At 42.3% G+C, this 21,141-nt stretch overlaps 4 protein-coding genes across 8 annotated transcripts; all 4 read right to left on the bottom strand.

The window, feature by feature from the left end:
• Positions 1-13: 13 nt before the first annotated feature.
• On the bottom strand, positions 14-9,508 carry hgs (hepatocyte growth factor-regulated tyrosine kinase substrate). 4 transcript variants are annotated; one of them, XM_080488484.1, is made up of 20 exons: positions 9,388-9,508; positions 7,874-7,958; positions 7,711-7,786; positions 7,488-7,580; positions 6,014-6,131; positions 5,787-5,839; positions 5,564-5,632; positions 5,308-5,432; positions 3,972-4,083; positions 3,782-3,880; positions 3,597-3,692; positions 3,472-3,510; positions 3,222-3,386; positions 2,907-3,120; positions 2,555-2,727; positions 2,335-2,475; positions 1,983-2,166; positions 1,712-1,848; positions 1,448-1,630; positions 14-1,336 (listed from the first exon to the last, which is right to left on the bottom strand). In XM_080488484.1, the coding sequence occupies exons 1-20, from the start codon at positions 9,422-9,424 to the stop codon at positions 1,235-1,237; spliced, it is 2,301 nt and encodes a 766-aa protein (XP_080344610.1). In that variant the 5' UTR covers positions 9,425-9,508; the 3' UTR covers positions 14-1,234. The 4 variants fall into 4 exon arrangements, with proteins under 4 accessions (XP_080344610.1, XP_080344611.1, XP_080344612.1 ...); XM_080488485.1 differs by having other exon boundaries at positions 2,907-3,117; XM_080488486.1 differs by having other exon boundaries at positions 3,782-3,868.
• Positions 9,509-11,645: 2,137 nt separating this feature from the next.
• Positions 11,646-14,036, bottom strand: cldnk (claudin k). The gene is made up of 2 exons (XM_080487677.1): positions 13,556-14,036; positions 11,646-12,702 (listed from the first exon to the last, which is right to left on the bottom strand). Exon 2 carries the CDS (start codon positions 12,510-12,512, stop codon positions 11,865-11,867), a length of 648 nt encoding a protein of 215 aa, XP_080343803.1. The 5' UTR covers positions 12,513-12,702; positions 13,556-14,036; the 3' UTR covers positions 11,646-11,864.
• A 228-nt stretch (positions 14,037-14,264) lies between these two features.
• Positions 14,265-18,210, bottom strand: btr02 (bloodthirsty-related gene family, member 2). Of its 2 annotated transcripts, none has more exons than XM_080487674.1 (7): positions 18,076-18,210; positions 16,608-16,880; positions 16,449-16,526; positions 16,103-16,351; positions 15,899-16,016; positions 15,792-15,818; positions 14,265-14,870 (listed from the first exon to the last, which is right to left on the bottom strand). In XM_080487674.1, exons 2-7 carry the CDS (start codon positions 16,875-16,877, stop codon positions 14,326-14,328), a joined length of 1,287 nt encoding a protein of 428 aa, XP_080343800.1. In that variant the 5' UTR covers positions 16,878-16,880; positions 18,076-18,210; the 3' UTR covers positions 14,265-14,325. The 2 variants fall into 2 exon arrangements, with proteins under 2 accessions (XP_080343800.1, XP_080343801.1); XM_080487675.1 differs by having other exon boundaries at positions 14,266-14,870; positions 16,608-16,897; positions 18,076-18,189.
• Positions 16,940-20,228, bottom strand: LOC308124593 (GTPase IMAP family member 9). Its single transcript, XM_080487676.1, has 2 exons — positions 20,060-20,228; positions 16,940-19,614 (listed from the first exon to the last, which is right to left on the bottom strand). Exons 1-2 carry the CDS (start codon positions 20,076-20,078, stop codon positions 18,590-18,592), a joined length of 1,044 nt encoding a protein of 347 aa, XP_080343802.1. The 5' UTR covers positions 20,079-20,228; the 3' UTR covers positions 16,940-18,589.
• Positions 20,229-21,141: the final 913 nt, after the last annotated feature.

The raw sequence follows: 21,141 nt of genomic DNA, 5'->3' as shown, positions 1-21,141 counted from the left end.
GCTGAAGCGAGTGGACAATAAGAACCAGATATTTATTAAATATAATTTTAAAATTACTTTAAAGTCAGACAGATCAGTATGATGGAATAAAGTAGTTCACAGATGGCAACAGAAGGGGTTACAGAGATCACCGATTAGGCGAGTTGGTACATACATGCAGCACGCCGTGTTCGCTCTGCGAGCGTTCCCACACTTCTGGAAGGTGACGTACACTTCAGAAACAGAGCCCACCTGTACAGACCCATGTAGCTCTTTCGTCATAACCATCACGACCACATGGACGTGGGTTGCAGGACCTGGAGTTTGCAGTTGATTACATGTTAAGTTCAGACGTCCTTTACTGAATGTTTGGCAACTCAGGTCACTTTACCAGGAAAACTAGTGAAGTTGCTGGGCTGCCTTCAGTTTGTCTATTTTCTGGCAGCTGGTAGTGAGTTTGAATTATTTTTCATCTATGAATGTAAAATCAGTGGGGATTAAACAACCTCTCACACTCCAATGTCCAAGCGGCACCACACGGATAAATGTCAAAACTTTGACGGCTGTTTGAGACGGGATGACCTGAAAACAACTGGAATGTTCGGCTGGGAACCTGATGAAGATGTGTGTTAATGCCGTTTGCTCTTGGCCTTTCACTTCTAGCATCTCTCGCTCTCTCTCAACATATCCAAAATGTGTCAACATCCGTACAGACGCTTGTCGATCACTCCCCGCACAGTTGGAATAGGCTGCAATTATTCACTTCCATTCCAGAAAAAGAACTTAAAGTTAACATGCAAAATTTGCTTTAGAAAAATATGAGACAAAGGATGGTTGTGTTTTCTTTTTTACTCCTAAATTATTATATTTTCTTATTTGCTTTAACTTTAATATCACTGACTATTTTCTGAGCATCAGTTATGCATTTAATAAGGAAATACTACATACATATCAGCTGTAAAGGAGGAAACAGAGGAGCAGGAGGAAGGTGAAGGGTGGTGGGACCCTCCATTGCGGGCTCTCCCCCATAGTGCCACGATGGTAGCAGTTGGGGGAGGCAAGAAGAGTAAGTTCTGCAACATCATCACAATATTTCACATTGCCACAACATCACAGCAAGGTGGAGGGTGAGAAGTACATCATTGTTTCCAGAGGGTGTCGTCAGAGTCCAGCGGGGGAGTGGGGGGGGGGGGGGGGGGCTGAAGAGACCAGGAGAGAGGGTGTAGTGTGTCAGACCTTGTAGCATTGTGAGCTTTTAGTCAAAGGAGATGAGTTGTGCCTCTGCGCTGCCTGGTGCAGCCTGAGGGATCTGCTGTGGTGCCTGCTGCTGCTGCGGGGGGCCACCAGGGGGAGCAACCTGACAAGGGAAGAAATTAAAACCATGATGTCCAAATAAAAAAGTAGACACATTTTCATGAGACTGCATAGGAAATGTGTTACAACTGGAGGTAAATACAAATGTACAAACCTGCTGGTACATGGGCTGCTGGCCGGGCATGTACTGCTGTTGGGGGGCCATATTGGGGTCCTGTCCTGGCAACGCTGTAATCATGTTCTGCATGTTGTATGGCTGGTAGCTCATGTAAGCCATACCGTTGGTGGGGGCCGCTTGGGACATGGGGGGCATACTCTGCGCCTGGGAGACCACATTCTGCATAAAACAACAACAGTTAGCAACAAAAATAGCTATCGTTGAGCAGATTTTCGCTAACTAAAGTAGAGTGATTCAGACCTGGTAGCCCTGTGTCGGTGTGGGTTGGTAGTTAGAGTAGGGTGGGCTAGTATTGGGAGGGGCCTGGCCAGGAGGAGGAGCGGGCTGCCCATTGGCGGCTGTAGCCTGGTACATGTACGCATTAACCATATTTGGATCTGGAAAAAAAACAATAAGACAGAAATGCGTTTTCATCCAAAACAAATCAAGCATCCACTGCAACAAGACAACCAAAAACACCCTATTTTTTCTGTTCTGAAGCCAACCAAGTCATCTGACAGCAGTTGCTTACCTGTGGCGGCACCGGGCATGGCCTGGTACTGTGGAGGAGCCGCCTGCCCGGGCTGGCTCATGTAGATGTTGTGCATCGGGGAACCTTCTACTGAACCAGCAGGGCTGAAGGTGCCTGGGTAGCTGGGCGGAGCACCGGGTTGGTACACCACCCCTCCCGCAACATTGGGGGGCAAAGACTGCATCTGCATAATGGCAAATATTGTTCATTAGATTTTCTCTAAAAGCGTTTCAGAAAGCCAGCGGGTACCACTAAATCATGCCTTAACCTGGCAGTTTTGTGTCTCGTTCATATCATTCTGAAATCACTGATAGTTTAGCTTGGCCCCCGATGGAGAAAATAAAGTGTGTACCTGAGCATAAGGCAGAGAGAAAGCAGGCATCTGCGCTCTCATCTGGACTGTGTGCTTCTGCTGCTCCAGACGCATCTGCCTCTCCTTCTCCTGCTCTTGGAGGCGCTGGATAGCCAGCTGTCTCTGCATCTCCAGATATTCCTGCAGATCAAACAAACACTCCTGAGCATGGAAAGTGACCCTAGAAGAGTACCGATGTGGATTCTGGCCATTTCGTCACCTGTTTCTTCTGCCTCATGATTTCTAGTTTTTGTGCCAGCTGGATCTGCCGCTGTCTCTCGGCCTCCTCCGCAGCGCGGCGCAGCTTCTCTCTGTGTTCGTCCCGCAGAGCGTTGAGGGCGGCCCGAGCGTCACGCACCTGTGCCAGCTTGTCCTGCAGCCCCTCGTAGTACACTGACGAGACAACACATATGGAAATCAGACAAGATGCGTCGGTAGAAACACATCCCAGCAAGATAATTACAGACTCGGCATGCTCAGGTGATCTTATTGTGACCTTCTCTTAACTTCTGAATGCACCTGTCCAACTGTTCAATGTTTCAGTGAGAGGCACACACTTGGGGGGCACTTACATCTTTTCTCATCGAGCTGGTTGAGGATGTCCAGCAGCTGTGGGTGCATGTTGTTGATGGACTGGAAGAGCGAGAGCACGGCACTGTCGTTGGTGATGCTGCGGCCACGCATGTGGTTGCTCTTCATGCGGTTGAGAAATGTGGTGACGGCGTTCTGCAGAGCCTTCAGGAACTGCTCGTGGTTCTCCTCTGACTCACCGTTCTGGTACTGCTGCTGAAAGTGGAGACGAGTGCTGATGAGGCATCTGTGTATTATCTTGATTGGTTCACCTAGAAAACGTTTTCACTTCTCGTGATCTCCAAGCTTCAGCATACCTCCACTATGTTGACAGGCTGAACAGTGACATGACTTTCGGCAGGCTGACTGATGGGTGGGAGGGGTTCAGCCATTGGCACGGGGGCGGGGGCTGATGGGGTGGGACTCTTACGAGCCTCTTCCTGTTTTTTCTCCCAGTACGTCCTGTTCAGGTAACGCGCCAACTGGAATGACAGAACAGAAGGATGTCCGTAACAAGAGCAAAAATGGATGTTGACTGTGATTTTAAGAGGATTGATAAACACACACCTCGGGATCGACATCTTCAGCTGATGGAGCAGAGGAGTTCTGTAATAAAACACATGAAAGTATTTATAAGAGACTAATCTTGAACCATGTTTGGGGGTTGTCAGCAAAAAAGAATGAAGTCCTACCACAGGGGAGGTGTAGAGGGTGCTGACAGGCGGTGCTGAGGAAGTCACCGGGGTGGGATCAGTTTTGGGATACATCGAGTACGAGCTCTTATGTCTCTGTAAGTGAACACGCAGCTCGGGGTCAGTTGTTGTTCTCTAAACAGGATGTGAAAACAACAAAGTGAAACGTCAGCTGTGAGACCCACCATCCGCTCCTTCTCCTCAGCCTCACTTTGGGAGAGGGCGATGGCCAGCTGCAACTCCTCCTCTTCCTGCAGGGCTGCCTCATCTCTCTTAGGGGGCATCTTGTGAGAGTTAATGAATAGTAACATTCACAAAGCAGAAATGAGGCAGGTAATCACCCACATATTGTTCTTATCGTTTCTGAATGTTTACCTGTGACTGTTGGGACAATGGGCTGGTTAGGTACTCGGGGGGCAGCTCAGCAGAACCGGTGGGAGGAGTTTTTCCTTCAGCCTTCCTCAGGGGTGGAGAAAGGGAGGGGTGGCTGGTAAGGGAAAGGGATCAGGGAGGAGAAACAACTTTGTAAATCAAAAGGAGAGCATGCAGTGTGAAACACCAAGAACTCTCCACAAACAACAGCAAAACATATTAATGAACATGTTAAGGACAATTACAGATAGACCTCTAAGACCACTGTACTCAGATTACTCACAGGAGTTTTAATCTCACCCAAACTATTCAAGTTCCTACACCAGGGTCGTTAAACTCCCAAATAATTCTATGGTAATTATCTACAAGCCATACTGAATGTTAAACGACATGCATGCAGGTTGCTATTTTAACCTTGACATTAAGCCAGTAATGCAGTATTTTAGAGTATTTTCTATTGATACTCGGACTTGAAATTACCATCATTTTACCAATCTGTCTGACTCTGAACTCTGGTTCTCCACTAAAGATAAAAAAAAAAAAAAAAGAACAGCACCTCAACATTAAATGCTTCCATCAAGAAAATAAACAGAAACGGGTCTGTGTGTTCTAAACTTTAAAAAGAAGAAAACAAACATCAATATACAGTGAAAACTGAAGAATTTGATTCAATTATTCCATTACGATCATTTCATGTCTGGATTTACATTTAACCACCAACCATGAAAGACATGAGGAAACAAGTTATTCCTCTAAAACAAGTTTCACTGATTAGAATAAACTTAATTAGCCATTTGAGCAAACTTGTTTCACAAGCATTTCTAGTTGAAACCGTATCCCATGTATAACAGCACTCAATATAATTCTGCTGAAGCCTTTTGGCACAATGGAGTACAGATTTTCACATCCATCATTCGTGAAAGTTTGACAAAAAATGGTTTTAATCCAGCTTTTTTCACATTTAATGAAACACAGTTTTAAGACAATCCAGTCTGCCTTAGGAGCATCACCGAGCTTAAAAACTAGTTTACAGTCCATGTCGATGTGTTCACCCCCTTTGAAAAGGCAACAGCTGAATATATGTAAACATAATATTTGAAACTACTATGAGCAGTAGAGACATTATGCTCACACAGCCTAGTTTGTAATTATGACTGAAAGACAGAAGTTACAAAACTCACGTCAGCCAGTAGTCGACTTTTTTTTTTTTTTAAACTACCAAGAGACAAAAATAGCTGCACCATTCAATCCCACTTAAAACTCTGCGTTTTGGTCTCACACTGACTATGTCATGTGCAGCATCATCATCATCATCATCATCATGATGTCTGGGACTCACTTGTTCAGCAGCTCAAAGCAGGGCTCGCACACACGCACTTCTTTCTCGATGCCAAACTTGGGGATGGTGGAGTACTTGGACGAACACTTGCCACAGAAAATCTGGCCACAAGCTCGACAGTGGTGCTGCAAAACCGCAGAACGCGAATCCAGGTCAATTTCTCCACGTGCTCCGAGCAGAAACCCCACATAAGCACTTGTGAGGAAATAAACCATACAATGTCTGAGTGGCCTAGTTACAGGAAATAGCAGCCTACCTTTCTTGTCATAACTCCAAACTGGACTCTGCACCGGTGGCACTCCTCAGCGTCGACCCAGTCTGGGGCCTGGATGAGGAAGACGTCACACATTACAACGCATGCCGTGCGGATAAGTGTGTGTATAGAGGGTTTCAGCCTCTCTCGTGGCGAACTTTCAACCAGAAAAAGAATGCAATGCTCAATAAATGTATCCCAGATAAAAGCAAGAAAAATATCTTACTCTCTCAGCAGCAAACATGGCATCGCTCTCTTTAAACTCGGGGAAAACATGACCTGTGGTGAAAAATGAAACCAAGTACATCCTCGTTTTAAAAACGTAAACATTACCAAAGAAAAATATGAATGCAAAGTTCTATGCATTTCTCATATATTTCAAAGTACATATAGTTAAAAAAAATGTTTTAATATATATTTTAGTGTTGTAAAACATGGTGTATGCACACTCACCTTCCACTTTCATGATCTGATAAGTGTCTTGAACCACCTTATATTTGGGTTCATTTCGGAAGGCGTGAGCCCAAGCCTGGATCAGATACAGGATCTTGTTTCTGACATTTGGTTCAGTCTGTTTCTGGTAGGAAAAAACCAACAATGAAGAAAAAAACCAAGAAGAAAAAGGCTTTCATTCCTTTTACTCTTTTTATATAATTAAAAGCACTCTCATCAGATGTCAGAAACTGGATTCAGCAGTGCTGTGTTTGATGACACAAAGTCAGGTGGGAAGTACAATCCTTTGGTATGAAAACATGCAGGTCACAAGACTGTGACGCTATCAGGAAGTGGAAAGCAACACAGGGTGCACAGCCTGAGTCACATGACGTAGCAAGGGACCAATGGAATCCTGCTAGCTCATGCTGCTTTGCAGGGGGAGGGCGGGAGAGAAGATAAGGCACCCGGCCAGTGTGTGTTAAAACAACTCAACCAGTCTGTACAGAGGAGAGGAAAAACAATCAATCCAAACTCAACAGGGAGAGATATTGTACTTTATGTAGGGCGATAGAAATCTAGATGCCATTCAACTTTGATCAGTTTATATCTATATATAGTTTATATGAGGTCTTTTAAAAATGCTAATTTCTGTTTCTTAAATACAAAGATCACAGGTGTATTTGCAGATTATTCATCTTAACATCACTAGAAATTATTTTGATTTGTGATTCTTGGGCACAATAAATTAGATGTGAATATATTACCCATGGCTTTCAGAAACTGTTATTGTTCACTTTTTGGCCTCTTGAGGAACAACACTGTAGTAATCAGTAAATGCAGCTTTACATGGAACTAATGTCTTGTAGGTTTCCAAAGATTTATTCTGATACCCTCCTGTTGACTCCAACCTCCAGCTGACTGTTGTTTTTCTCTCCACCAACATAAAAAAGCATGTTCTAAACTAATTGGCATCGGTGTCAGGGTTCATTCTTGCAGATACAAAGCTGGATGAATAAAAGAATGATTAAAAAAAAAGAAACAAGTTGCTCATAGGCGCATCATGAATTGCCATCCCTTTTCCGTGCCCATGTTGCCTTATTTATAGGATGTAAATACTTGAAAGTGGCAAATTAAGGTGTATTAAGGATATTTCAAATGTCACTTTTCACCCAAGATGTTTTAAAAGTTACAAAAGAAAAGAAAAACAACACTACCAGAGTGTACCATTAAACTGACCAAAGGCACTGACCTATATTGCGAGAAGAGGTTATAAAACCTTGTGTGCATGTTTGACACAGTATTCAGAGCGACTGGTCTAAAATCTGTGTAATTTTCACTGTTGTATCATGACTAAAGTGTTTGTCATCAACTCAAAATGGATCACTTGCCCAATAAAAGTTGAGAAAACTAGATTGGCCAAACTAGAGTCGAAAGACAATGAAGACAGCATTCTGAAACCTGAACTAGGGAGTATTAGGTAAGATAACGTCACCTTGAGTAGTTCCTTCAGTTCCTCCATGGTTTGTTTACTGGCCACCTCGTCATGCACCGTCTGCCCACAGTTCTTCACCACTGACTCCAGAACCTGCAGTAAAGGCAATACTTACTATATATGCTTACAAACATGACAGCTGATATTATATAAATGCTATTTAACATGCTTTACTGTCTTAGACCATCATCACTTAAGTAAACATGCACAGTGCATATCTTACCTCAAGTGCATAAAGAGCCACATGTGGATTTTTGTCATTTAACTTCTTCTTAATGGCCCCAATAGCATATTTAGCCCTGAAAGAACAAAAAACAAAAAAGATTTGTTAAGTGTTACCACCTGAGTGGAACGAGCACATCACACAGCTGAACCTGATCACTCACTGTGTGTCTCCCTGTCGAATGAGATCACAGATCTGCAGAATGGATTCCCAGTCAGTCTCCAGGAGCAGCTGGCTGGTGGCTTTATCTGAAATTAGTGCAATGTTTGTGAGTTCTAATGTATTTGGCAAGATATCCACTTCATAGATAACTGCGTTAAAAGTTCTTTAATATCACTTTTAATGACACATTTTTATTGAAGAGTGTCGTTCTAGTTGTTTTTTTATTGGTTGGGATAGGTTTTTTTTATATTTGCTGTTTTGTTTTGACTTGTTCTCTTTTTATGTTATAGGATACAAAATGTTTCTTGTTCAGCATGTTGAATGATTTTTTTTTTTTTTTTTTTTTTTTTTTAAATTGTCACCAGTGTTATCATTGGCTTTGAAGCCCAACCACACCTGCCAGGACAGAAGACATTCTCCTGTTTGTGTGAATGACATGGACAGGTGGGATGTTCATTAAGATCTAATTGCATATGCTTACATTACATTGTACCATAGAGAGAGTCATTTTTTCTCTCACATATACCACTTGTATTACAGTTTGACTTTTTCCTGGCAGATGCATTCATGGAAGTGGATCTGTTGTAGATCACATTGGATTGTAAGGCTGAATTCAAAGAGGTGCAACAAAAGGCGGTTACAACATAAAATCATTCAAGTGCTCTTAAGACCTGCTAAATGCAGCCAATCCTGTTTTACAAGATCCCAATGTCATACCCACATGTCGCAAAAGGCCACATGTTAGAGTTAGAAATTCAAGATTAAAGCACGATGTATCACAAACAGAGAGGTTGTAATATATTTTAATAAAAAGGTGTAAGGTACGTCTATCCATGGGCTTTCTGCTAGAATAATCTATCCAGTTGTGTCAGATCAATTTCGGCTAAGAAAGCTCTTCGTAACATGTCAACATTACTGATCTTTAGGGTCATTTTAACATGAGGAGCCTGTTTCAACTCAAGTGGTATGACACAGCTGTTTCTGTGGAGGTGTTGGAGGGGACCGATGAAACCTTCCCGGCGTGTCTAATTCAGGATACAGAAGATCCATACTGGGCTTACTAATTGCATTAGCAGTTCTATCTGTTTGACAACCATGTCATGGACCTCTCTCGATAAACGATCAAAATCCACCCTGAGAGATGACAAGCCTGTGTTATGCAGCCTGTTTAAAACATGTAAACAGTGAACACAGTAAAGATTACCACTATGTATACGAATCACTACTGCTATTACATTTATACGTGTGAAACTAACAGAAACACAGCTGAATGGAGCCATCAGGCTGGTTTACTCGGATTATCAGAGCAGTGGTGAGGAAAGTCGTTGTAATGAGGAGTTTTGTGAGCCCGTCTAGGCCTGCGAACAATAGCAGCGAACTGGTTAGCAGGCTACACAGCTAGCTGGCCCGACAGCCACAGCCCCAGTTTGTCAAAACAATATGCTGGAAATCCCCAAACCTCGATTCTGAGCTCACTAACGAGCTGTCAGCTTTAGAATCAGCCTGTTAACTCACCAAGGAGCCTTTCAAACGTGCCTCCACCTTTCCCCATGTCTGCCGAGAAGCGTCAGAGAGTCGAGACGTTTTGTTTTGTCCACTGAGCTTTAGCCTGTTAGCTCGTCCGCTAGCCTCGGAGCAGCACAGCTGTACGGTTCAGGCAGCAGCGGCTCTTCCTGCTTCCCTCTTCCGCCACACAAGCACCGACACAGGGAGGACCCCGCCGCCTAGTGACGGATCAACATCATTACAAGTTTAATTGAAGGAAAAAAACACCTAACTACAATAAAACTTCTTCTTCTTCTTCTTCTTCTTCTTTTTCTTCTTCTTCTTCTTCTTCTTCTTCTTCTTCTTCTTCTTCTTCTTCTTCTTCTTCTTCTGCTGCTGCTGCTAAAAGAAACATCAGTATACAACAGAAACCAGTCTTTTCCTAGTATTTTAACATGCTCTAAAAACTATTTCAACAATATTGCAGATGCAATTAAGGGTATAGTTTCTTAAGCATTTCTCGGCATATAGTTGTGTATATTATGAGAAAACATTGCACTGTAAAATGCAGTGTCAAGCTCAGCTTGTGTTCAGTCGAAGAAACTCGGACTGATAGGTGACCCTGTATATATTTTTGATTTATATATATATATATATACTTGGCTTAACTTTGATTAACATTTACATTTATGTAACGTACCTTTGATATAAGATTTAAGGCATTAGTAAATAAAATAGAAGGTATAATAGAAGGTAATATAAGGCGGAGATGTCTAAATGGGCAGTCTGAATAGTCTTGAACACATTAACCTGTGACTGGTTTTTGGGTTTTATGAATGACACTGATTATTCATACTTTCACTAAATGTAATTTCATAATTTCTATTGCCCTAGGGGTCTCAAACTCAAATCCTGATTGCAATGAGCGGCTCGTTATCTGGCTTTGTGATGAATGTGGTGATGAACCATCAGGTTAAAGAAGGGAGACATGGCAAGCATGAAGGGCTGCGGTCTTACAGGATCTAAGTTTGAGACCTCTGTGGGCCTAGATTAAGAACTGAGTTGACCCTATATTTTAAAGTTTATTTTAAAACACTGTGCTGATTATTTATAGTCTAAATGGTGCAATTGTGTCATTTCAAGTTTCTCCCCCATCACAATGGTACAGTAAAATAGCACAGACCTACAGTATTCATTGCATTACGCTACCAGCATTGGTATAGGCCTACTTAGGTCATGTATGAGTCACTATCTGGCGCTTGGTACACTGGTGGCCATTGTTATTGAGGTGCTGTAATGCTCTGTAAAGTGGCATTGTGTTGCTCTGTCCTCGGCTGTCTCAGACAATAAGCTAATGAAACAATGTATGCCCTCACAACAACAATAACAGATTCACAGTCTGCAGCAGATTCGTTTACATTTGCGCGCAGGAAATTCAAATGATGAACTAATATTTAAGTAAAAAAAGAAGTACAGAAGCAACAACCTTTCAAATATCTTAATTGGAAGGCTTTTGGAATTTCAAATCACAGAGACAGATTTTATTCACTGTTGATGGATAATTTCAAAGTAAAAGAATTCAAATATCTGTAGACTCTTGAACAATGTCTCATGAATAAATATGTCTTCACTGGTGCTTGTAACGTCCCACAGTACATGTTGATTGAGGCATGAGTACATACAGTACACACCCGCACATTCTGTCTGAGTGTTCTGTACCACAGTTATCACCTACCGTAGCCAAGATGTTGGACACCAATGTAGGCCAATGAATTCTTATAAGGTCATCTGTGAATGCAACTGGCATTATTTTCCTGTTTTCCTTCTTTTTTAATTATTATTATTACTTGTCATAAAAATAATTCCATGTTTGAAAAGAAACATGAAATGTTTTTGACTTTGTCCCTGCCTAGTAGATATGGAAAAAAGGAGATGGAACACACACACACACACACACACACACACACACACACACACACACACACACACACACACACACACACACACACACACACACACACACACTGACACACACACACACACACACACACACACACACACACACACACACACACACACACACACACACTGACACACCAATACAGACAAATGTACACAAATCCCCTTTGTTCTATTGTGTTCTCCATTCAGGAAAACCTCCAGTAGTGTTTACATAAATTATATATATTTTTTTTCATTTGAACCGTCTATACTTAGTGAATGCATACAGCTGAATGAATTTACTGTATGTGTCTGTACTTATAAAAATGTGAACACGCACCAGGTTCCTCAGTGGAGGATACAACTTTTATTGAATTTTACAGATGGAAAAAGAAAAAGGGTTATTATCAGATTCCCTAAGCAGCCTCCTGTGGCTTTTCAAAGAGAATAACCGGAGCATCATTAAATACAAAATAATTACAATATGAAAAATCAGGAGAATACACAGGGTTGATATATTGTGGGGTGAACTTGTGAAATGTGAAGCCATTTCGGCATTTCAGAGCTTAAACGTAACCTTTGACCTGTGAGGCAGGAGCCCTGCGAGGACTGCTCTCTCCACTGCTAAAGGTGGGGGAGCCTGGCATGCCGGGAGGGCTTGACCCCGCATAGAGCAGAGATCCCCCAATGAGGAGCAAGGCAGCTGCACCCCAGCCGATGTAGAGAGCGGGGCCGAGCTCACGCTTGTGCGGGGCTGCCACATGTGGGTCGTAGAAATCTCTGATGATGGAGTGGGCAGTCCAGCAGACAGGCACAAGGTACAGGAACCCTGCAATGGCAAAAAGGGCGCCAGAGATGCGAGCGATGCGGGCCTTGAGGCTGTTTATGCCAATGCATTTGGTGCACTTGACTCCGACGACCCCCAAAGCCAGGGCAAGGCCGCAGAGCAGGATGGAGAACACGGTGAGGCCGCGGGCAGCCTGCATGTCGCTGGGCAGAGCCAGTAAGCTGTCATACACCTTACACTGGATCTGACCTGTGCTCTGCACAATGCAATTCATCCATAGGCCTTCCCAAATGATCTGAGCCGTCACTATGTTGTTACCGATGAAGGCTGTGACCCTCCACAGGGGGATGGCACATACTACAGCCCCACCCACCCACCCCACTAGGGAGAGGATCAAACCCAGCAACTGCATGCCAGTGGTTGCCATGGTGAAAGCTGTTGTCTGATCTCACAATGATTTGTCTTGGTGTTATATCAGTCTCTGCACTACAGGACGAAGTTCAAAGTCCAACGAAGGAGAGAGACAGTCCGTGGTAGAAGATCTGCTTGATCCTCAGCTTCTGGACCACAGTAAAGATGTTGATGAGGTCAGCTCAGGTTAGACAAGAATTGATATCCTGAAAGTCAGAAAATGACAAGAAGGAATAACGAGTTATTCTCTCTCTCTTGCGCTCGCCATCTTTTTTTTTTTTTTTAAATGCAAACAATATCTTCAGCAAAACTTCCATGAACAAACTATATGTCAAACTCGAGCTGTTTACAACAGTAACCATGGTGTTAGCAAAGGACGAGGAGACTAATGGAGTATATATTTATCATAAATATTTGGAAAAAGGCTGTGAGGCCCATATTTAGTGGATTCCTCTAAGAAGCACAGAGAATAGCCTTCTTTGACACAGCTGTGGGTGTTGCGCTACGCCTTGTCGGGTGAGTGGATTATCTCAGAAAAACATGAGGAGACTCAGAACACAAGCAGCTTTCATGAAAGCTTGTAGAGTGGGCCTGGAGGACCTGTCTCATCTGTTTATCACAACTCTCATCATTCTGTGAATAAAGTCCAGCATGAACAAGATTGATCTGGTCCCAACATGAGTGCTGGAAATAAGATTGTAGCAGATCATAAGAAATGTGAAAGAGATAAAGTTACATTTTGTGAGATGAGAGGCAATGACGGGTCAAATGAATTGTCCAATTTGAAACGGTCATCCTCACAAAATTACAAAATATTGTATTTGAAAGTTTGTGTTTTGTTTTTTTCATCAGTTTGAAGCTACTGGAACTCTCCAACCTCTCCTGAGCTGCTCATGACCGTCCACATACCTGCCTACAGTATGTTTTCTCACAAAACTGCAGGAGAAAATATCACATACAAAACTAGTGTGACCACGTGACAAAAGATCTGCATCAGCTTGTAATCTGGAAAATTGGCAGATTTCAAGGCAGATTTTACAGCAAACGGAACATAATTACCTCAAAGGAAGTGCACAGGTTCACTGCTCCCCCTGAAGATGATCCACAGATTAGGGTTTGTTGGCTGGTCCGGGCTTGGCTTGTGTTGCTCAGCTGGAGATGCCTGCAGTGGTGAACGGCAGCCCTGAGAAGACACTTGGCTCAGCCGATGTTCCAGACACCAGGGGCAGGCTCAATCCCAGAGGCTGGGGTGGGGGATCTGCTGTGGTGATGGGCGATCAGCTCGGACACCCAGGACTGGACTGAAGATGGGGCTGCCCTCGGAGATGCCAGCGCGAGTCTGTGTGGCAGTGGGCAGAAGCATGCGCTTGTGTGCACGACTGTGTCAGTGTGTGAATGCGTGAATGTGTTTGAGTGTGTCTCCCAGTGCCTGGTGTACGGGCACAATGCCCTGCTGTTTTGCTGTGCCCTCCCTCCCCGCTCCTCGTCAACCTCTGTCCCAACCCTGCAGCCCCACACATCCATCCAACTCAGCAATCCCCTTTTTTTTTCTTTCTCTTCTTATTCCTCTTTGACTCACTTGTTCATTTATGAGAGCCTTCTGTTTTTTCTTGCTCCCTGCTTTTTCTTTTTCAGTCTGTTTATGAGTTTCATTGAACTTTTCAAGTGTTAGGAGTCCTTGTGCAACCTCATGTTCAACTCACTGACAAGGAGCATGTGGTTCATTGCAGATTTTCAAACACAATTTCTTTTTTTTTTTTTTTTTTTTAAATTAATAAATATATAATTATTTCTCAAAACATTTGCAACAATTGTGAGGTCCATGAGGTTCAAATGCTGCAAAAGTTTGACTCGATTATTAGAGGAGCTTCATTTTTACCTCCATGCAGTCGGCCGGGACTGAAGAATGGATGAAGTCTGTCTGTGAAGGTATCTGCGAAGGTATATATGTGAACTCCAGAATCCACGCAGTAGAAAGATACACGGCCTTCTGTGTAATCCACAAAGATGCCCACCTTCTTGGGTCGGACCTCTGGAGCCAGCAGAGTAGCAGGAGAGTCGTTTGCGATGTACTGACCTCCAGCCTTTAGGCTTAAAGTCCAAAACCCATTTGCTGGACACACAGTGAACTTTCCCTTCCTGTTTATGGACTGTCTGGCAACACCCAGATTCCATTCCATCTTTTCCCCAACTTCCACTTCCCAGTAGCACCTTCCGCTGCTGAAGCTCTCTTTGGCCAGAACGTTTGCCACACGGTCGAAGCGTTTGGGGTGATCGGGCACCTCTTGGAGTTTGTCCAGGTGCCTCACCTGTTTCCTGTCGTCTGAGACCAAGAGGAAGGGGTGTGCTGTTTTGGCACTGAGGTTGACGTCCACTATGAAGGAGGGAGGAAAAAATAATAGTAAAACTCAGAGAACGGGAAATCATTTGCACTTATAAGACAATATCAAAATGATCTTACTATGTTCCAGTATTCACTATGTTGGTATGTTGGTAGCATTCAATCCATAATTAAAACTAATGAAAATTATTAATCTAAGAGGATGTCTTGCCCAGTGTTGTAGTAGTAAGGAATAGTGAATGGTGTGAGTCTCGGTGGGGTTTGGTAGCGTCCTGTTTGGCATGCGTATGTTATTCGTGTGACAGTTCTTTTTGGTGATAATCTATTTTCTTCCCACAGTTCAAAAACATGTATTCTAAGTTAATTGGAATCTCTCAAATAAGATTAATGTGTTCAGGGTGTAACCTCCCTTTACCCACAGCTGTGTAAAGTAGTATGGAAAGAGAATATAAGGATGTCTTGGTAGCATAATACAGTGTCAAGTTTGGAAGGTATTGTTAATTCTTAATTTTGATTTACTTATCTTTTCTTGTGTATTTACCAATCTTTATATATGTAATTTTTAAACATTGTAAAATAAGTTTGAAGCTGCAGTAATATTCATTAATGACTGACTCATTTTAATTTGCCATTTGTTTTATCTTCAGTGTTCATAGTTTTATGAAAATGATAATTAGTGCACTTGTGTAATGCGAACACATTAGTGTTAAAAGTAGAATTACAGACTTCCAAGAAGTGTTTTTATAACCATAATGAGAGGTGTGTATTTATGATGGTTTGATCATCAAGGAATAAACATATAGGACTGCTGATGTAATTTTGGTTGCCCTCAACACATAAAATGATAACAACAGAAATGTGACCTTTTATATTTCCTTCACTATTTCTAATCCATCATCCTCAATCATATGTGTAGTTCTCAACATCTGGTATTTGCATGTGCAAATAACTTACCTGTGTACTTCTCTATCCTCTTTAGTTCTGAGGGAGAGTCAAGAGAAAACAATATGAGAAAACAAATGCAACATGCTAATTGAATTAAGAAGATTAAGATTACTCACCGGCTTTGGAGATTCTGTTAACTTCTGCATTTATTTTCTCCAGAATATCTGACAACGCTCTTCGGGTGACCCCAATACAAGGGTCAGTTTCTATGGCAACCCTGGTCCAGTCTTTCATCTGAGCGGGCGACATGGAAACAGTTTTTAGTCTGACATTAAAACAATAACATCATTATTTTGTCTGCACTGGATGAAGATGCTTACCAGGGAAACTTTCTTTGTGTCATCGCTTTGACCGATATTCTCAGAGACGTGAGGATCAGGTTCGATGGCCTCTCTCCTCAGCTCCTGGATCTCCTGCTCAATCTCTTTCACCAGCGTTTCTACTTTCCTCTCCTCCTCTCTCTGTCTCACCTCGATGGCCGCAACGACCGCTTTGTGGCTCTTCTCCATCGCGTTCACCAGGGTGGAGAAGGTCTTCTGGCTCTCTCGCACCTCTCTGAGATAGGAACTCTGATTTTTGACATGAACATCATTTGATCAGACATGATTTTAAGAATCAATATATTTTGATTAATTGATTTAGTAACTTATAAAGAGTTTACTTCACCTTCTGAAGCTGAAGCGAATGTTTCAGTCTCTCTATCTTCTGTAGCCTTTCCTGGATCAGTTGCTCAACATCTAAAGCCTGCACATGCGCAACATTGACTTTAGGATAAACAAATAAAGTATATGGGCACAATATCATAATACACAACACAAAACATACTTTTTTCTCATCTGGTGGCTTCGGTGGTCGAATCTTCTTGTAGTCGTCGGCGACCTCTGCCAGTATGTGGTTGACACTGAGGTCAGGCCTGTCGGGGAACACTCTCCTGCAGGTGGGGCAATACCTGGACTCATGTCGAGACCAGTAGTGGCAGAGGCAGGACAAGCAGAAGCTGTGTCCACATGGTGTGGTCACGGGGGTGGTGAAGATGTCTTTGCACAGAGGGCACAAAAAATGTTTTTCCGGGAGGAGACTGATGGTGGAGGCCATGTCCTGAAGAGAATAATATGCTAGGAATGAAGAGAAAAACAAAGCTTTTTTTTTTTTTTCTTGTCGTGGCTTTTTATTCAAAGTAGTTTAACACTGAGTTGACACTGGAAGCAGTGCTGTGTTTGAATGTTAAATAAGGGAACACAGAAAACAATGCAAAAGTGCTGCTTGTCATTTCACGAATATCAGAACTTTTTTTTAAATTATTCTGTCAAGGACAGCTTAAAAGAGAATTTTTGCTTTATAAAAGAATAATAACTGAATCTCCAGAAATATTGTAGGTACATTTGTATCAGGAGTAGTTTAGAAAGTATGAAGATCCCTTTCATTGAGGTGAAAATAGCTAAGATTCTAGATCTAGCACAGCGTCAGCAGCATTTATTTGATGCATGTGTAGTGTGTTTCAAACACGTGAGCCCCCTCCAAAGGTACACAAGGTAAAGCTAAGCGATCAAGAGATAATAAATGGGAAGAGTAGGAAGATTAAACAAATTTTTAAAGCTTAGTGAGAAAATGTAAAACATCTAATGCGTCATAATGTGACCATCTAATCTGAAATGTGTCCCATTTATCTTTCTATCACTCTATTTCGATAAGTATCCTTTGTTGAAAAGTTATAGCTGGTACGTCGAGGTAAAAATGCAGATTATGTCCTACCAGACTTAATGAAATACTTTTATATGCTGTGCTGTTAGACAAATGTACTCTGGCGCGCCATACCTCGGATTCCTGTAATTCTTTGTTGATTTGAGTACAAAAACACCACATACTCATGAATAGTCGACACCGTCCTCTAATGAAAGTGTCAAACATTGATTTTACTGGCACAAAGTACTTTTGATCTGATTATTTTCATGGCTGAGCAGTCTCACTGTCAAAGACATGTGGGCTCTTTGTAATGATGAACAGTACAGAGAACTGAAGCCGGTAAATATGCAGTCAAACAGGAAGCAACCAAATCCTCTGTTACATCACCAGGGAGATACCGCTCAACACAAAAGTTACACACTGAAGACTGCTGCTCACAACAGGTGTAAGTTCTTAGTTTTGACACCATTGCTGTCAGATAGAAAAAGTTCCATGTCACGCAGGATTTTCATAAATGACTCCTCAGATTGACGTCAAATGACAGTGGCGAACTTTAAAAATATTCAAACGAAAGATAATTAAGATCCTACTAATACAAATGTGGTCTTACCTGTTCCAGCTGGTCTCTGCCAGGTAACACTGCCGTGAGGCTTTACTCCTTCCTCACACAGTTTGAGGTGACAATATGGAAAGACGGCTGTGGTTTGCTTTCAGCAGGTGCACTGAGGTATGTGTGTTGTCATGAAAAGGGGCAGTACGTTACAACAATGGTGTGCTCAGTGTGAGACTCCACCCTGAATGTTATCTGAGCTGCTATACACATTGACTAGACAAAGACAAGCCATTGCTGGACCACGAATGTTGAAAGTGTTCAAAGTGCACAAAAATCGACTGAAACTACGATGTGAGAAAACTCTGTAGCTGTCTTTATTTATCATCAATTAAATCAGAGCCTAGTTTACAAAATGCACCTTACATGAATGTTGTAAAAATCAATTAGAAGGGGAAATAATTTTCACTGTAAAGTCAGTTCAACATTCAGACAGCTCAAAAGTTATGAACAATGAGCTCAAATATATATACTTTTTTTTTAAAGTTTGAAAAGGAGCCCATCAATCAGGCTGTCAAGCACGAGGAGCTGAAAAGAAGCGGTTGATGAAGATTGAGTTGAAGTTGAGTCTAGCAGGTGGTGCGGTTCTGTTGTCCATGTGCTCAATAGCCACCTGGGCGGTTCCCCCCGCTGATCCGCCAACCGCTCCACCTATAATACCATACAGAACCATCCCGCCTGGTCCCTCGATGGACCCTACCAGTGCTCCCATCACAGCCCCCACCACAATCCCCGTCCCCAGTCCTCTAGCCAAGGACGTTCTCAGCCACTCGTTGTCCACCTCAGCCTTGGCCCTGATCTCCGCGCTGACATTGGCAGTGAAAGCGTTCTTCTTGCAGCACAGCTCCTCCGCCACGTATTGCTTTTCCATCTCATTCCACATCTTCTCAATCTCTGCTGCCCTCTGCTTCCTCAGCCTCTTTTCCTCGTTCTTTACTGAGTCCTCCGCTTTCTGGAAAGTTCTGCTGGAAAAGTAACCCCCTCCTAAAGAGGCGACCATCAGCTCTATCTTCCTCAGCAGCTCTCTGTCCTGACTTCGATCTCTCCAGTTCTTGCTGAACACGTGAAAGCGTCCGCCGTACTTCTCAATCAGTTCCCGCAGGTGCCAGTCTGTCTTCAGCACTTTGTCTTCCAAGTCAAATCCATCCAGGTTTCCTTCGTAGGCCAGCAGGACCATGCAGTGTCTCAGACAGTGTCTCCCAAAGCGCTCCTTCATCAGTCTGGGGGTTTTCATGTCATTTGGCGAGATTTTCTCAATGTCAAAAGCAACAAGGAAAGCATGAGGGCCAGGTATACATAAGCACTTTGACTTTCTCAGCTCCATCTTCCTCTTGACACGAGATATATCCTTATCGTCGATGTTCGGTCCATTGACCACCGTCACTCGCCTGCCAGCCAGCTCTCCGGTGTTCTTCAAGCTGCTAGAAATGCTGGTGACATCCTTAGTAAACTCCTTCCTTCCAAGTATGGCGTTGGTTAGGAGAAACTGGGAAGGTCCACTGCTCCCGATCACCATAAGCCTCAGTTCAATAGCAGATCCTGAGAGAACATAAGAATACAGAAACTTAAGATGTACCACTTGCTCACAATTATTCTTGTTTTTAAGTATTACAAGGCTTTTCAACCAGAGGAATCAAGAACCGGAGGAAGGTTCTTAAATGCCTTTGTAATGTTTTAAATATGCAAATGCTGACTTTTTTTTTAGGTGTTATCATCAATAAATGCTGAGGTTTTTCCTTCAATGGCTAAACAACTTTTAGCTTTTAAAACTTGTTTTCTATTATTCTTTGGCATCTGAGCAGCATTACAGTTTGTTTATTGCAGAGAGTTCATTCAAATATATTGGCATTTCACAGTTACTTCAATTCCTAAGACATCAGTGTCGATGTATTCACACTCTTTTAAACAAGTTCAAACAGCACAAAAAGAATAGTTCCCACCCCAGTGTTTACATGCTATTACTGTCCTAGACTGAAAAGCTTACCTTTCTTCCTCTTTTCCATTGGTCAGATTTCAGCAGAGATTCAGCCGTGCGACAGGGTTTATCATAGAGTTGTGCTGTTTCGAACTGGACATGCACTTATTTTCAGGGAAAACGTATCTCTCTCTGTTCTCCCTGTCTGTCCTCTCCCTCGCTGTGTCCATCTACATCTGATGATTAGAGAATTTGGCACCAGGTTGAATATTAAGCGGAAAATGTCCCCAGGGCGAGCAGCTGGCAGCACGCACATGCACAAATATTGACATCTCTGGTGAAATCTTACTACTACTAAATTGATTACTTTGGTGACATTTGGGAATTAATAGGCTGCTGCTGCTGTGTGATCATTACTTGCATACAGACTCACAGCCATGGGTAATTTCTATATCTGGTCTTTGTTCACCAGAGAAACTGATTTATGGTTTGATTTCAATGTGTCAGAATTCTGTGTCCACTAAAAAAAAAGATGTCTTGCATACCTCACAAGGAATGAAGACTTCAAAATAACTGCAACCCCATTAAATAAAATTCTTACGTAATACACGTAGGATTTTGTTTTTACAAAACAAACAAAAATACTTTATGATTTTAAAGAGACTCTGCAAGGTTATATCACCACACCAGACTGTGTTTGGCCCAACATTCAGGCAAATCAATACCTCATTAAATATGTTTGATCATGTGTGAGTGGAGCTGAAATTTTATACAAAGATAGACTTGTATCTGTTTGTATCAGTGCAACAACAAACACAGTTTACAAAGACTGCTGGGATCTCAGCATTTATACATTAAATTCAGACAGTACATGCCTGCATGTGATCTGGAAAATATACTGAGGGTTACAGTTACTGCTTATTGCATAATAATGAGTAGATACAGTGAAAACAGGATTCCATATATCTAACAAAAATATGCTGATCATGATTTAACAAGAAAGAAAGAAAGAAAGAAAGAAAGAAAGAAAGAAAGAAAGAAAGAAAGAAAGAAAGAAAGAAAGAAAGAATGAGTTAAATTTTAGATCTTCAAATATTATATAATACAAACCCACAAAAGAAATCTTGTATATTTCTACTCAGGCTTTTGTT

The sequence above is a fragment of the Lipophrys pholis genome (assembly GCF_963383615.2).
Source record: "Lipophrys pholis genome assembly, chromosome: 19".
Taxonomy (NCBI): Eukaryota; Metazoa; Chordata; class Actinopteri; order Blenniiformes; family Blenniidae; genus Lipophrys; species Lipophrys pholis.
The sequence above is the reverse complement of the archived record's forward strand: the minus strand, read 5'-3'. Positions and strand labels throughout refer to the sequence as shown.

Excerpts from the sequence above, each read along its gene's own strand:
- cldnk (XM_080487677.1), bottom strand. The coding sequence starts at position 12,512 with ATGGCAACCACTGGCATGCAGTTGCTGGGTTTGATCCTCTCCCTAGTG.
- hgs (XM_080488484.1), bottom strand. The coding sequence starts at position 9,424 with ATGGGGAAAGGTGGAGGCACGTTTGAAAGGCTCCTTG. Across the intron at positions 6,132-7,487 it reads AACTGAAGGAACTACTCAAG|ACTGAACCAAATGTCAGAAA; the intron begins GTGACGTTATCT and ends TACCAGAAACAG. Across the intron at positions 3,511-3,596 it reads CCCTCTACACCTCCCCTGTG|AACTCCTCTGCTCCATCAGC; the intron begins GTAGGACTTCAT and ends GTTTTATTACAG.
- btr02 (XM_080487674.1), bottom strand. The coding sequence starts at position 16,877 with ATGGCCTCCACCATCAGTCTCCTCCCGGAAAAACATTTTTTGTGCCCT. Across the intron at positions 16,017-16,102 it reads ACACAAAGAAAGTTTCCCTG|ATGAAAGACTGGACCAGGGT; the intron begins GTAAGCATCTTC and ends TCGCCCGCTCAG. Across the intron at positions 15,819-15,898 it reads TAACAGAATCTCCAAAGCCG|AACTAAAGAGGATAGAGAAG; the intron begins GTGAGTAATCTT and ends ACTCTCCCTCAG.